General features: G+C 35.6%; 1 protein-coding gene across 1 annotated transcript; it reads left to right on the top strand.

Annotated features, from left to right (window-relative positions):
* Nucleotides 1–9,830: 9,830 nt before the first annotated feature.
* On the top strand, nucleotides 9,831–15,765 carry LOC125652914 (mitochondrial substrate carrier family protein ucpB-like). The gene is made up of 6 exons (XM_048882393.2): nucleotides 9,831–10,164; nucleotides 11,169–11,328; nucleotides 13,208–13,347; nucleotides 13,898–14,103; nucleotides 14,293–14,458; nucleotides 15,286–15,765. Exons 1-6 carry the CDS (start codon nucleotides 10,095–10,097, stop codon nucleotides 15,465–15,467), a joined length of 924 nt encoding a protein of 307 aa, XP_048738350.1. The 5' UTR covers nucleotides 9,831–10,094; the 3' UTR covers nucleotides 15,468–15,765.
* Nucleotides 15,766–16,548: the final 783 nt, after the last annotated feature.

Here is a 16,548-nt window from a genome sequence, read left to right as displayed (position 1 = left end):
TATTTATTAATTATCAAATACAATATTCAAGGCGTGAAATATTCCAGTAATTTATACGAAATGAGTGTTTCGTGTATAATCCGATTTTACTGTATATGAAATCGTTTAGGCACCACAGTTATAAATCCATGTCACAATCATTCATTTAAATACATGCACATTGAAGTCGCAAATTCACTGTTACATCCCCGGCAGTGATGTTTCTTTCTTTTCTCGATCCAAAGGAAACACTTTCATTGAGCTTCACTTTCTTCGGCTCCGGTGGGGACACTGGACGGTTTCTGAATCAAATCACTTACATTCGTGTAATTCTTCCTCGGAGGTGCGTTTGTAGTTGTGAATCGCAGATGACATGTAACCAGTTTTTTCCCGCTATAAGTTGCTCGTCAACACCCGCAGCATATGGGCGTGTGGCGGCAGTAGCCCGAAGAGAGTGATTTGTAAAAAAAAAAAAAACCCATCTAATCCTGCCTCTCTACACATTTTGGCCACAATCTGTTGCAGTTGATGTACCCCGACTGGGACGTCGTCGTACCATACATTCCCCATAGGAGCGATTTTTGGTCCGAGATATAAGGCATTGCATTTTCCACTACTGGGGCTACAAATGATTGAAAAGAAATTTGTATCCAACAAAAATTAAACAAAATAAACACTGTGAAAAAGATTGTTAATATATTTAGGAGAATTTGTAGAAATAATGAATAATCTTACCACAAACTCATGTACTTTTCAATCATCTGAATCCATTTCTTCAAGGCATCCGGACTGAATGCTAAAGGAGGACTACGGCTTCTGTTTTTATACCAGTTAATTAGGGTTTCCAGAAAGGAACGGGGGAAATCAATGTTTTGTTTTATCTAAAAGATTCTTTCCGAACACCCTTTACGTACCCTCATTCACCCCAAAAAGAAAACCAGTTTTGTTGAGTACAGTCTTCAGACAATAGAAGCATTCGAATCGCTTTCCATGAAGAACAAAACCCTTTTTGAGGAGTACTGTATTATGACAATTGAAATGATGAGCTAACAGTTTTTTGTGAATTAAAGACAAGATTTGACCTCGTGTGCCATTAAAGTTTATGAATTCCTAATAAATTATATTAAATATTAAAAACAAATCAGAAACGAAAGGTGTAAATATATTTGTCTATACCAATGTACTAGTATATTTGTACGTGAGTTTTTTTTGTTTTGTTTTTGTGCATTTAAATGCATTTGTTTTTAGATAGAACAATGTTTTAAGTAAGATACAAGACTCCGATGGTCTATTGTGTCAGATGCGGGACTGATCACTCGCCGCTACACGGCTCGTGCCAGTCCCATATCTGACATAATAGACCATCGGAGTCTTGTATCCCTTACATAAATATATTTTCTCTTTAAATCGCTTCACATGGTGATGAAACGTTTTGGGAATACTTGTATATTCCAGCCATCCTCGGTTTTACCATTATATATCTCCACTCGTGTCAACAGCCCCGTGTTCTTGGGATGGTGTTTTATATCCACTCGTGTCAACAGCTCCGTGTTCTTGGAATGGCGTTATATGACCGGTTGTGGTGACGTTCCAGTGTCCTAGGATGGCGTTATATGACCGGTTGTGGTGACGTTCCAGTGTCCTAGGATGGCGTTATCAGTGGTTATATGTCCACTCGTGTCCACAGACCGTTGTCCACTCGTGTCCACAGTCCCGTGTCCTTGTCCTTATATTCCTCTTCACTAGAATGACTTAAACAGGTGAGCTACAGCTGGTATAATGCACGCAGAAAGAGTTGTCGGTCGTCGGTATGATAAGTCCGACTTAAATTGTGGAATTGAAAATGAGATTAATATTGTTGTGGTGCTACTTCTTTTTTATGTGCATGATTCACATTAAACATTATCAATAAGGAACTCGTGTTTTTTTTTTCTCGTAAAAGTTTTATCAGGTACATTTTATGAATTGACCTATGTTGAACTTGTGACATGAAGAGGAGATACCCCAGATATCTCTTTGGAGCGCCAAATTAACATCAGCTAAAAACTTAGAAGAAATCTGTAATCATTTGAAGATATCATCAATTCATTTGTTGCGCGCAACAATTCAAAAATGATATCTTTAATCTACATTATCATGCGCATTAATTGAATTCTTCATTAATCAATCTGCTGAATTGATGCGCGCTATGATTGAATTGTTGTTCTCTTTAAATGAATTGATGATTTCAATAACTGAATTAATGCGCGGAATAACTTAATTAATTTTCTCCTCAATTGAAATATTTCGCAAATCAATTGAATGAATACGCGCAATAATTCAATTAATACACTCAATGATTGAATAGCATGTATTGTCCTCTTCAAATGAATTCATAACATCATTAAATCAATTGAAACGCGCAATGATTCTTTTAGAGAGAATACTTTCTTGAAAAGATATATTTTTAATTCAACATATCCACAAGTTAATTCATATCTTTAATTGAATTGTTGTTCTCTTAAAAATAATTGATACGCGCATTAATTCCTTACACATAATCGTTGTAAATAATTAAAGATATGTTCAATTAAAGAAAGAAAATGGATATGTTCAATTGAATTAAAGACATTATCAAATCATTTATACCGAGCTCCAAATGAAATTTTGCAAGCACTAAGTCCACTACATTGAATATATGCAATAAACGGATTAAAGAACCATGCAAATAAGGTTATCACGCTAAGAAAAAAGTTAATTTGTCTCGCGACATCGCCTTAACATTGTGACTCATGGTATGAACAAAAATTGAACCTACACTAAATCAGGATGCTTACATCCTGTGTACATATACATCAATTCAATTATTGCTCAAAATAATTCAATTACTGTGCGCATCAATTCAATTAATAATAGCAATAATTGATTTGATGCGCACAATGATTGAATTAATGAAACTGTCAGATAATTAGTGCTATCTTAAGAAGTTTATATTGATTTGGAGCACTTCATGGTATATGCCTCATTTTGCTCTCCAGTCATATTTTTATCAACTTATAATGCAGATTGCATGTTGGAATCATAATTTTTGTTGATTACTAAATCTAAAATATTACGGGTGTTCTTATTCATTTCTCGGTTGTGAATTGAAAGAAGGACGTTTGTCGAAATGCGCATCTGGTGCATCAAAACTGGTACCGCATAAGTTTTACATTATGACCCCTGGGTCGAGGCTTCTGCTGGTGGACTGTTAGTCCCCGAGGGTCTACTTCGCTACTAGCTTGAAAATACGGATGTATATTTAATTGCTGGGATAAAATTTAGAAATTCATTTCAAACTTAAGGATAATATCTCCCTCATCCTTGGACGAATTTGGTTCCAGTTTTTTTGGCACTCTAGTTTTCCTTTTAGCTCTTACAAGTTTTTTGTCATTTCGAATTTCCAAATTTTCAGCTTAAGCATCACTGAAGAAACATTATTTGTCGAAATGCGCATCTGGTGCATCACAACTGGTAACGTATAAGTTTTACGTTATACAGATTTTGTTGCTCAAAGACTATTGCATTCCCAAATTATTCGCTATATTTGTAATTTTTAAAATTTACGATTGCCCAATCAAGGCTTATTTTTACGAATGACGGATCACATTAAGAGTGCGTGATCAAGAAGACCGATTAACTCTGTGTTTGTACTTTTGGAAAAACTAAACAAGCCACTAATTTTGTCTGAGGTTAGTTGTTTTTCTCACTGTCGTCTGCAATACCTTTGTCGTAAGGGATTAGATATAGCATCACTTAGCGGTTGAAATATTTGCTTTACCCGTATAATTTTTTACACATTCTTAACGGAAACAAGAAAATACAATTCAGCTTAGAGAAGAGAGTATCAAACACTACATTTCTCTCTCAGTCGGAGCATATATCAACATACATGTATACTGTTCAATTACTTGTAATATTTTTGTGAGACTTAATGCTTGCAAGGTAGAAAATGGAGAGAGAGAGAGAGAGAGAGAGAGAGAGAGAGAGAGAGAGAGAGAGAGAGAGAGAGAGAGAGAGAGAGAGATAATGGAGTAACTTTGAAGTGAGATGCACAGAGCGCACAAAAAGAAAACAAGTTGGCCAACGAAACGCCAGATTAATACTCACACACACGTTAACGTGAAGTTACGCGCGACAGGAGAATCCCAACATGATGTATATAACTAACTAAATTTAGAACTGAAAGAGCGCAAAACAACGAATTATTAAGAGATATCTAATATTTTGAATTCTCTTAATTATGGCACGGTACTGTTGTAACAAAATACATGTACACAGCTTTACACAGATAAGACCACCGATGATCTTACCGCTGGAAGTCTGAACTGGACACGTGACTGTCACTTGACTCATATGGAGCGCCAAATTAACATAAACTCAAATAATTGAAGATATCTTCAATTATTTGAAGATATCATCAATTCATTTCATGCGCACAATAATTTAATTAAAGATCTCTTCAAATAATTAATGATATCTTCAATTCTGAATTATTGCGCGCATTAAATGAATTGATGATAGCATTAATTCTTCTGTTGAATTGATGCGCGCTTTAATTGAATTAATGATCTCTTCAAATGAATTAATGATATCAACAATTGAATTGATGCGCGCTACAATTCAATTGAAGAGAGCAATAATTGATATAATGCGTACATTAAATCAATTGATGAGAGCAATAATTGAATTGATGCGCGCATTAATTCATTTGATGAGAGCAATAATTGATTTAATGCGCGCATTAATTCAATTATTGCTCTCTTCAATTGAATTAATGATATCTTTAATTAATTTGAAGAGAGCAATAATTCTTTTAGTGAGAGCAACTAAATAATTAAAGATATCTTCAATTCAACATATCCACAATTGAATTAATGATCTCTTTAATTGAATTGTTGTTCTCTTTAAAAGAATTGATGCGCGCATTAATTCCTTATACAAAAGCATTGTAAATAATTAAAGATGTCTTCAATTGAATTAAAGAGATCTTCAAATTATTTATACCGAGCTCTAAATCAATTATTACGAGCAATATTTCTACGAAATTAATGCTCTCATCAATTGAATTGAAGAGAGCAATAATTGAATTAATGCGCGCATCAAATCTATTATTGCTCTCATTAATTCAATTGATGCTCTCATCAATTGAATTGAAGAGAGCAATAATTGAATTAATGCGCGCATTAAATCAATTATTGCTCTCATTAATTCAATTGATACGCGCATTATTAATAATTAATAATAATTAATGTAATGTATTTATTTAATTAATTTAATTTTAATTTAATTTAATACGGCTTGCGGTATTGAACACGGTAACGGTCATATTGAATTTGCCAAAATTTTTATAAATTCAAATGGCCATATCGTGAAAACACCCGAACATAAATTTGTCAAACAACCTTCATTTACCTTTATTTTATACACACTTTCAAAAAATCATAGTGTAAAAAAAATCCCTAGAAGGGGGGGGGGAGGGAGGTAATGTGTTACTGGCCCATGGTCTAACTATGATACAGTTAGATTAATTAACATACCTCACCAAACTCATAGCAGCTCCAACATCACTCCAGCCTTATACACCTCCAACATGACACTAAATTCACAGCAGTTCCAACATCACTCCAACCTTATAGCAGTTCCAACATCGCTCCAACCTTATAACAGCTCCAACATCGCTCCAACCTTATAACAGCTCCAACATCACTCCAGCCTTATACACCTCCAACATGACACTAAATTCATAGCAGTTCCAACATCATTTCAACCTTATAGTAGTTCCAACATCACTCCAACATTACAGCAGCTACAACATCACTCCAACTTTACAGCAGCTCCAACATCACTCCAACCTTATAGCAGCTCCAACACTGTTCGAACCTTATAGCAGCTCCAACATCACATCAACCTTATAACAGCTCCAACCTTATAGGAGTTCCAACATCATACCAACCTTATAACAGCTCCAATATCATTCCCAACCTTATAGCAGCGCCGACATCGCTCCAACCTTATAACAGCTCCAACACCACTCCAACCTTATAGCAGTTCCAACATCACTCCAACCTTATAGCAGTTCCAACATCACTTCAACATTACAGCAGCTACAACATCACTCCAATATTACAGCAGCTACAACATCACTCCAACTTTACAGCAGCTCCAACATCACTCCAACCTTATGGCAGCTCCAACATCACACCAACTTTATAACAGCTCCAATATCATTCCCAACCTTATAGCAGCGCCGACATCGCTCCAACCTTATAACAGTTCCAACATCACTCCAACCTTATAGCAGTTCCAACATCACTCCAACCTTATAACAGCTCCAACACCACTCCAACCTTATAGCAGTTCCAACATCACTCCAAACTCACATCACTTCCAACCTTATAGCAGTTCCAACGTCATTCCAACCTTCTTCAACCAGAGGGATATCCATTGCTTTGAATTCTTAACCTATATCACCGTCGAACCATTGTCTTTCAATGTTCATCCTTCTCTTGAACTATCCAATAATGAAACATACATTCTAAAGCAATCGTTCTTCTGTCATCCGTTCAAAACATTCACACAAACTTTTCAATCAAAGATTTCAACCTCCTATCGGTGGATATACCTGTTTCATTTCTGAACGTCATTTCACAGATCACTGTTTACGCTGTACTCGTGTGTGCACGAGTCCCGGTACTTTGAGAAACATCCACACGGAAGTTGATCGCCCATTTAATGTTTTATTCTTTTAGTACTGATAGTAGTACGTTAGCATTGATAGTACAGTAAAACACAGTTACAGCGAACACGCTTATAATGGATTCACGCTTATAGCGAAGTGATTTTCATTCCCTGTAGTTTTAAAACATACTATCAACCTATTGGATATGGCAAATTACAAATCCGAATTGATCATCCCTAGCACTTCCCTATAAGCACGTTCTACCGTATTATTCATAGTACTATGTTGGCACTGATAGGCTCCTACGTATAGGGCAAGTAAGCATGGGGATGTGCATATGAAATTCTATATTCATGTCAATTTGTATCAAAGGAATCACTAGCAGCAGAGATAGAGGGGGCTTATTCATATAGAAAACGACACTGATGCCTGTTTTTGAAATTAAGATATTTGAACATTGAAAATGTAAAATTTGTTTGGTTGTTATCAAAATCTAGCCATTTTAAAGTAAATATTTACCCACGGATTGAAATGTTCAGTTTCAGCTACAGTATATACTCGTCAACGGATCGAAAGGTTTGACTTCAGATACAGTATATACTCGTCAACGGATCGAAAGGTTTAACTTTAGCTATAGTATTTTCTCGTCAACGGATCGAATTATTTAGTTTTAGCTACAGTATATATTTGTCTATATATCGAAAGCTTTAGTTATGCATGTTGTTAAAGAAAGTGGATTCTAAAAACATACAATGCACATATATTTATGCAATTGAACGTTGTGAAATACTTATACAGGCTTTATCACTGTAAAAACAAATATATCATGATTTCCCCCTTATCCGCAATCTGACCTCCAGATGGATCATTATACTGATGTTGAAATTCAGTTGTATAATTAACATCATAGAAATGAAACAAACCACAATTCCTTTATAGAATATCATTGACGCGGTCTCTCTCGTTATTTACATTATGGAGAAACCGAAGACATGAAATTTTTTTTTTTTTTTTAACATTATGCGTGTATCCACTGAACTTAAGGCTCAAAGGGTATTGACAAAGAAAATGCATCAAGGCGTGACGCTACTAGGTAGCTTACTATGATAAGTATGGGACTGGAAAATGAACAATCATGGCGATTTCTCTTGGCTGGAGTGTCCAATATTTGCGGAACTTTAGGTGGGTTTGATTGCATATATTGTGTGTATGGACATGTGTAAAGAGACTGCCTTGTAACTGAACACGCCTAAGTTTGATTTTAACGGTTCATTAGCTTGGTATAATACAATAGTATTTTGTTCATACGTTTGATTTAAGCAGTAGTTTTTGTTCATTAGTTTGATTTAAGCAGTAGTTTTGTTCATCAGTTTGAATTTTAAAGCAGTATTTTTATTGAATAAGAAAATAATTAGGAAGAGGTTTATGAATTGCATATTTTAGCTTTCTCCATACAATAAAGCACATGGATGTATATACAATATTATGTACACATTGATATATTAGTATACATGTATATGACTGTGTGTGGCATGTTTAGTATGAATTTGATTGGAAATACATGTAGTAAAGTTGTAAGAAGTAAACATGTGAGAATCAAAGCAAAGATAAAAAGACGAAATCTGGTACGATGCAAAATTTATACTGTCATATTCAATGCGTTGGTAGCTGATAGCTCGTTGACCTCTTTCACGGGTAACAGAGCGCCCCGACCATTTACATCGTAACACTTCAGAGGTTTTGGTCATACGAAGTTCGGTTGAAAAATGTTGTATTTTTAAGTTTGTAAGGTGTATCATTCACATCATTTCAAATTAATTTATCAATTTTACTCGCGGTGTAATATCTACTTTATTCAGAGACTAGCATATAACTTCACTTTCAGGTTTTGTCTTGAACATACATCACTGGTATTAAACTGATCGTTACTATCATCCCAAGATGGCGGAAGGAAATTCCGGAAAGACCACGTTTACTTATTACATATCTATTTGTGTTGTTTAGTTGCGAATGATATGTAGGTAAGAAATATCATACACTAGCAACAATTACGACCAGGTGTTATTTTATCTTTTATACGGCTCATATGAACAGAAAATCCGTAGTTGAAAAAAACAGGGAGGATGATAGTAACGGAAATGAATGATGATAGTAACGTAAGAACTTTCTTTACTATCATCCTCGCTGTTTTTTCAACGACGAATTTTCTGTTCATATAAGCCTTATAAAAGATAAAATAACACCTGATCGTAATTGTTGCTACATATGTAGTGTATGATATTTCTTACCTACATATCATTCGCAAATAAACAATACAAATAGATATAATAAGTAAACGTGGTCTTTCCAGAATTTCCTTCCGCCATCTTGGGATGATAGTAACGATCGTTACTATCATCAGTTTAATACCAGTGATAGATGTACTTTATTTATTTAAAGGGTTTTCGATCTGATTAATAAGCACATTGACGACCACTAGAATACAGCACAGCTTTGTTGGTTTCACTGTGATATATGTAATTAGAATAATTATAACAAATCATTAATCAATATTTGCTGGTATGCCGTAATTAATTACATAAAAATCATAGAATTTTCTTTCATTTTTATCAGACAGTAGGAAATGACTGTTCTTTTTCTATTAAACAATTGCAGGTTCAAATATACGCGTAGCATGCACACGAATATTAACAAAGATAATATGATTAGAAATATTACGTACAAGAACAAATTTTCGGTTTTATGATATTGCATGTATGTACATATATCAGAATTAACTAAGCCATACGAGTCCATGAATGGATAGCATTTATCAATCAAATAACAATTTAAGATAGCTTGATGCCAGACTATTGACTTAGATTATAAAGTAACAACACTAGATTTTGTTCCTTTTTTCGTCGTATATATGCTTAAAAAAGTTTTCGAGTCGTAAGAGTAACATAAAATGGCCCCTCCAGGGGCTCCGTATTTTCATTTGATCGGTTTATTAATCAATATGATGGTACATGTACACAGAATGGAATTTGGTACAATTCAAAAACAAAGTGAGGAGACAGGTTGATATAGTAATATTAAATCCGGCTTAACCATGTTATTGTCCAAAATTATAGTATCATATTACCATGGAAACTACTGATCACGTGTTTAATGCTTTATTCATCAACATGCAGCGGATTGCCGCGTGAACAGTCACACATATCTTGAGTGGGAAGTCAAACGGTTTGCGTGACCTAGGCTACACATATCGATGACTTTTATACATAAACATGCGGATGTGTGTGTGTATATATATGAACTACTATTGCCTGCAAAGCATTATACACTGGGAATTTAAAATCTGACTGCTTCAAAGGTCGTGGCAAAAGGCATCAATGCGTGAAGACACCGGGTTGTTTACGTCCGTGAGTTGAATATGGGCCTAGAACACGAACAGTCATGGCGATTTCTGCTGGCCGGAATGTCGAATATGTGCGGAGCATCAGGTTGGTTTGATTACATGTGTGCTGTGTTTATAGAGGTGTGACTGTAAATTAAGTCATAGATATAACTCGTACATGTAAGGACATAGGCGTCTTAGACGTAGTCTTGACATTGTAAGGTCATGTGTGTACAAATATACATACTGTCATTGTAAGTGAAGCAAACTAATTCAGTAATTGTGTACAAATATACATACTGTCATTGTAAAGAGTGAAGCAAACTAATTCAGTAATTGTGTACAAATATACATACTGTCATTGTAAAGAGTGAAGCAAACTAATTCAGTAATTGTGTACAAATATACATACTTTCATTGTAAAGAGTGAACAAAGCGAACTAAGTGGAGACAAAGTCAAGTCATACTGGTTCAAAGTCGGGAAGAATCCATACCATTTATAAGTACGTCAGTATGGATCCGGTATAGGATGTACTAAGACATGTCTTCAACATACAGACTTCCGGTTCCGCAATGCTGCTGACGTGACAAGTCTGCAATAAAATCCAGTAATCATATGACAAAATCTTACCCCGAAACTTTTAATGATTACCTCTCTATAAAAGTTATTCATTTTATTTTTTATTGTGTATATGTTGCCATGGTACATGATGCATCTATGTAGTGGGGTCTTGCAATTATATTCAGTGATGGACAGATATACCATTCACAAAACTTCTCTACATAGTACTTCTACATACGTTTGACTCTATCTACCCAAGGAACAGGGCGATTAGTAGAATTTCTGACCATCCAGAAGGTTCATTGTGACTATCGGTTTTATAGGGATTGAATATGAACTTTGCATGTCATGCATATTCTATGAACATGCATTCCCATGCATTGACTAGGTGTCATTCCTTGGTATATGGGGGGGGGGGGGGGGGGGGTAATCTTAAGTGACAGTCAGAGGTCAGAGGAATCTCGAATTATAAACAACATTATCTTAAATTATCTTTACTATCAATAATATCTACCTCCTTTTCTCATTATGTGTGTGTATGATTTTAGTGACCAATCCGATTGATGTCATCAAAATCCGGATGCAGTTAGAGAATGAGTTGTGCCGACATAAGGGATTGGATGCCATTAAAAACCGTTACTATGACGGATTCATCAAAGGAGGGGCACGGATCGTGAGGGACGAAGGAGTGGGAGGCCTTTATAAAGGGTAATTAAAATACACATTTTAAACACAGGTGCATGTGGACAGGACTTCCGGCACCCCCTTCTTGTACTTTTAAATGTTCAATTCCTTGGGTATTTCGGACGTATTTTTGATAAAATATGTAACTTCAGAGTTTATCTATTTCAATGGAATACACAAATCTCGCATAGAGACCGTTTTTAAAAATGTCATATCACGGATCATAATATTATTATTTCATAATAATGGTTTATAAGACTGAACAATAGCCTACAGTTTTCAGGCTTAACGGTGGGGTATTTAAGGAATTTTGTATTGGCAAAACGAAGCTGGTGCCTTTTGACGAAAATACTTCATACATAACAGGAAATACTTCATACATAACAGGAAATACTTCATACATAACACGATATAATGCTCTGATACTTCATACATAACAGGATATAATGCTCTGATTGTTCATACATAACAGGATATAATGCTCTGATTCATACATAACAGGATATAATGCTATACTTCATACATAACAGGATATAATGCTATACTTCATACATAACAGGATATAATGCTCTGATACTTCATACATAACAGGATATAATGCTCTGATTCATACATAACAGGATATAATGCTCTGATACTTCATACATAACAGAATATAATGCTCTGATACTTCATACATAACAGAATATAATGCTCTGATACTTCATACATAACAGAATATAATGCTCTGATATTTCATACATAACAGGATATAATGCTCTGATTCATACATAACAGGATATAATGCTCTGATTCATACATAACAGGATATAATGCTCTGATTCATACATAACAGGATATAATGCTCTGATTCATACATAACAGGATATAATGCTCTGATTCATACATAACAGGATATAATGCTCTGATTCATACATAACAGAATATAATGCTCTGATACTTCATACATAACAGAATATAATGCTCTGATACTTCATACATAACAGGATATAATGCTCTAATACTTCATACATAACAGGATATAATGCTCTAATACTTCATACATAACAGGATATAATGCTCTGGTACTTCATACATAACAGGATATAATGCTCTGATACTTCATACATAACAGGATATAATGCTCTGATACTTCATACATAACAGGATATAATGCTCTGATACTTCATACATAACAGGATATAATGCTCTGATACTTCATACATAACAGGATATAATGCTCTGATTGTCCAAAATACTTCATACATAACAGGATATAATGCTCTGATTCATACATAACAGGATATAATGCTCTGATTGTCCAAAAATACTTCATACATAACAGGATATAATGCTCTGATTGTCCAAAAACTTATTTCTGATTAGTTTTTGTGAGGCTGGTGCCCTCTGATAAAAAAAAATACTTTACACATAACTTTAAAGGATATACATGTATTGCTTTGGTTGTCTAAAAAGTGATTTATGACTTTGTAGAGGGTCCTTAATTAAGTTCTGTTAAGTTATACAACTCGATAATATATAGGCCTGTATTTTTAATCTTTTGAAAAAGGAATATTCTTGTGAACTTTCATACAAAAGCCAGAGTTTAGCTGCAGAAATGTAGCTCTCTGAAAAAATATTGTGACAGATAAGGTGTGTCCCAATATTTTTCCCGAGAGCTACAGATCTGCAGCTAACCAGAATTATGACTGGAACATGTGTCCCAACCTAATTAATGTATTCAGGGGTATATGTCTTTTTCTTGAAGAACAAAAAGTTGAAATATGTTACGCAATTCCTACACAAATGTTTGCAAGCATAGAATATATCACACAGCCACGCTTGTATATGAATACAATGTTGGAACTAACGTTTTCACTGATGGAGCAGTTGTTAACATTTTCCCGTGCTGTATTTTATATAGTCTTTTGCCGTCATTGATGCGGGAAGGTTCCTACAGTACAATCCGATTGGGCGCTTATGAGCCACTGAAGGTCTACTTTGGCGCCACCGACCCCGCCCACACCCCTCTGTGGAAAAAGATATGTGCTGGTGCCATTTCAGGTCGGTTTCGGCAGACAGAGACGGTTTAAATGTGAACCAAACGTTCTCTCTATAACATCTCTTGAAATACAGTTCGTAATTAAAGTCTGCATATTCAAACTTTTTTCATAGTATTGTTTCTACCCTTCAGAATTTGTTTATCTTGGAATTGAGTGTGCTGAAATATTACTATATCACTTCATTTACATTCAGACATAGATATAGAGTAAACAAAACAGGCTTATAGGGAAGCGCTGGGACGAACATTTTTGATTCGTTATAAACCCAATTCACTATATCCATTGAGTTTATAGTAGGTTTTATACAGAGAATGAAAATCACTTCGCTGTAAGCGTGAATTCATTATAAGCATGTTCGCTGTAACCTGTTTTAGTGTATGTAACTGTATGCTAATTTCCAAAGACACGCAGTTATTGAAACTCTTTAAATTATTATTCCAAGCATTTGTGTGGAATTCATCATTCCATTGGTAAAAATAGGCTGAAACAGTGTCACTGACCAGTGTTCATTGAATGTCTGCTGATATGTTTAAATGAATGTCTTCTTACAGGTACTATAGGCAGCGCTATAGCCACCCCAACAGACCTGGTTAAAGTTAGGATGCAGGCTCAGGGGAAGCTCTTTGACGGCGAGATACCTCGATACAAAAGCACGTTGTCAGCTTTTAGAGAGATCGTTCGTATTCAAGGACTCCGAGGTTTATACATAGGAGTAGGACCCACTGTGAAAAGGGCAGCTATTTTGACCGCCACGCAAGTAAGTATATTTACAACATGACGCAATTTTTATACTGTAAAGAAAGTTGGTAGAATAGAATGCCAGTCATACAACAATCCTCTGATGCTGAATATCTGTAGACCCAGTATATGCAACTGAATGCTCTGCAGTATCCATACTCTTTTTTTCATTTGCTGTATCGTGACCTCCTTCGTTTTCGTCGAACAGATTCCAAGTTATGACCATGCGAAACACACCATTTTGAATGCGGAACTTATGACAGAAGGACCACTTCTTCACGTGATATCCTCAATGGTAGCAGGCTTCATGACAGCTTTAACTACATCACCAGTCGACGTAATCAAAACACGTATCATGAACCAAAAATCGGAAGGTATTATTTAAATTAAAAAATGAATTTCATTTTTGAAAATACAGTAATGTAAAGACTGCGACGCTTTGCACCGCCATACATGTACATCATGAAGCGCTAACTGAAAAGTATGCTGGCGTGAAGCGTTGCAGTTCATAAACTCATGTAATTTTATGCCTCCGAGATCGAAGATCGGGGAAGGGGGGGGGGGGCATATTGTTTTTGTCCTGTATGTCATTCTGTCATCCTGTCTGAAAATTTAACCCTGCTAATAACTTTTGAACAGTAAGTGCTAGAGCTTTGATATTTCACATGAGTATTCCTTGTGACAAGACCTTTCCATGGGTACTAAACATTTTGACCTTGACATTTGACCTACTTTTAAAAAAACTGACATTGGTCATAACTTCTAAATGGTAAACATTCATATTGCACTTGAGCATTTCTTATGACAAGATCTTTCTAATGGTACGAAGATATTTGTCCTCGTGACCTTGGCCATCTTTGGAATTGACCATTATCGGGGGCATTTGTGTTTCACAATCACACCTTGTTAAGTTTATATTTACATTCTACTTTCATTTCTGCATGTCGGAATTCGTTAAATTAGACGTACACTATTTGTCAAGATTCATACGCATATTGTGTTTACATCTGCATCGCATTTATGAGGAAATAGCAATTATTACAATTTGTAAAGATATCAAAGACAAAAATGTAAATATTACGCAATGACTCCAATCAGGATCTACTGATATAAATTTATATTGCTTTGAAAATTGTTAATCTTCAGAACTGCATTAATTAAGCATGTACATGTATTTATAAGATTATATTTTTCTATTTAGCTCATCATGGGAAAGTTTACAAGAATGCGTTTGATTGCTTCTTTAAAATTGTGAAATCGGAGGGCCCTCTTGGACTATACAAAGGTTTTATCCCTAACTGGATGCGGATTGGACCGCACACAATCATCACCTTCTTTATCTTCGAGGAACTCCGGCATCTTATAGGAATGGCCCCGGTGTGAATTTGACAAAGTGACAAGTTTATAACATTTCCAACTGAGTATGAAGGACTGCTTGGGTTTGTCACATATCATGCATATTGCCCTGCGACATGTGAAATAAGTATTTTTAAAATAATGCTTACTGAGGATGTGCAATATGTATCATACCATCGATTGCTTACACTGAAATTGACGTGCTGACACTACCACTGATTCAGATTTGGCGAGAGAATGTGTGCCGCTAGCAACTGTTCGAGAAACATTGTCTTACTTGACTGTGTGGTACGCAAATTTTTAATAAACTAATTCATGAACAAAACAGTTGGCTTTTTTAATTTCATAACCGACTTATATGTAATATACAAATTGATATGTACATCCACAAGTAATAGAAAATTCTGAATACAGTGTGTAGACGAATGATTATGAAATCGTCGTGAAATATCAACCACGTGACAGCGTTGTCGGTTGCCCACCGGTAAACCTAGAGCGGAGTGTCGAGTACGCTTTTTACATACTGGGCCGGGCAGGGCAACGAGAGAGCATGGAATCCTCTGCCTTTTGCCTCCTTAGGGGACACAGAGCAACTGGCGGTCGTGAGACTGAAGCTATCGGAGTCGCCGGTTTGGATGGTGCCGGACTGTATATTTCGGCACTTCTGGGGATGACTTTGTCAACGCCTGGCCTTAAGATTACTATCTTAGCTAGCCAGGGGTTCCCATCTTTTCTCTTTTCAGGAAATAACGGATTGTACATTACCCTTAGCAAGGGAAGATTTAAAAAATACTAATAAAACCCTGTCCACGTCAATTGTGATGTGTAGGTGGCATTGTATGCAGAAACTGCAGGACAGATGTCGCCCTCTCTCATTGCATATAATATTCATCATGGAAATATATATGGCATAGGTCAATCGCACATTCTCGGGCCTTGTCGCTTACGGAAATGGCCGAGTTGTTACGATTGTCGAAGCGCCTTTCCGAGCTCACCGGTTGCGATTGGATATTTGTATGGTATAAATGGAAATGCAGATGGTGGTATGTATGGAACGCCAAATTAAAATATATTCGAATATCTGTACCTGTCTTCAAATATTTGTACC

This window comes from Ostrea edulis, chromosome 5, assembly GCF_947568905.1.
Source record: "Ostrea edulis chromosome 5, xbOstEdul1.1, whole genome shotgun sequence".
Classification (NCBI taxonomy): Eukaryota; Metazoa; Mollusca; class Bivalvia; order Ostreida; family Ostreidae; genus Ostrea; species Ostrea edulis.
The sequence above is the reverse complement of the archived record's forward strand: the minus strand, read 5'-3'. Positions and strand labels throughout refer to the sequence as shown.

Bases quoted from the DNA above. Each gene is read 5' to 3' on its own strand.
- LOC125652914 (XM_048882393.2), top strand. From the start codon at position 10,095: ATGGGCCTAGAACACGAACAGTCATGGCGATTTCTGCTGGCCGGAATG. The intron at 10,165-11,168 runs GTTGGTTTGATT...GTATGATTTTAG, and splicing joins GAATATGTGCGGAGCATCAG to TGACCAATCCGATTGATGTC. The intron at 11,329-13,207 runs GTAATTAAAATA...TATTTTATATAG, and splicing joins GTGGGAGGCCTTTATAAAGG to TCTTTTGCCGTCATTGATGC.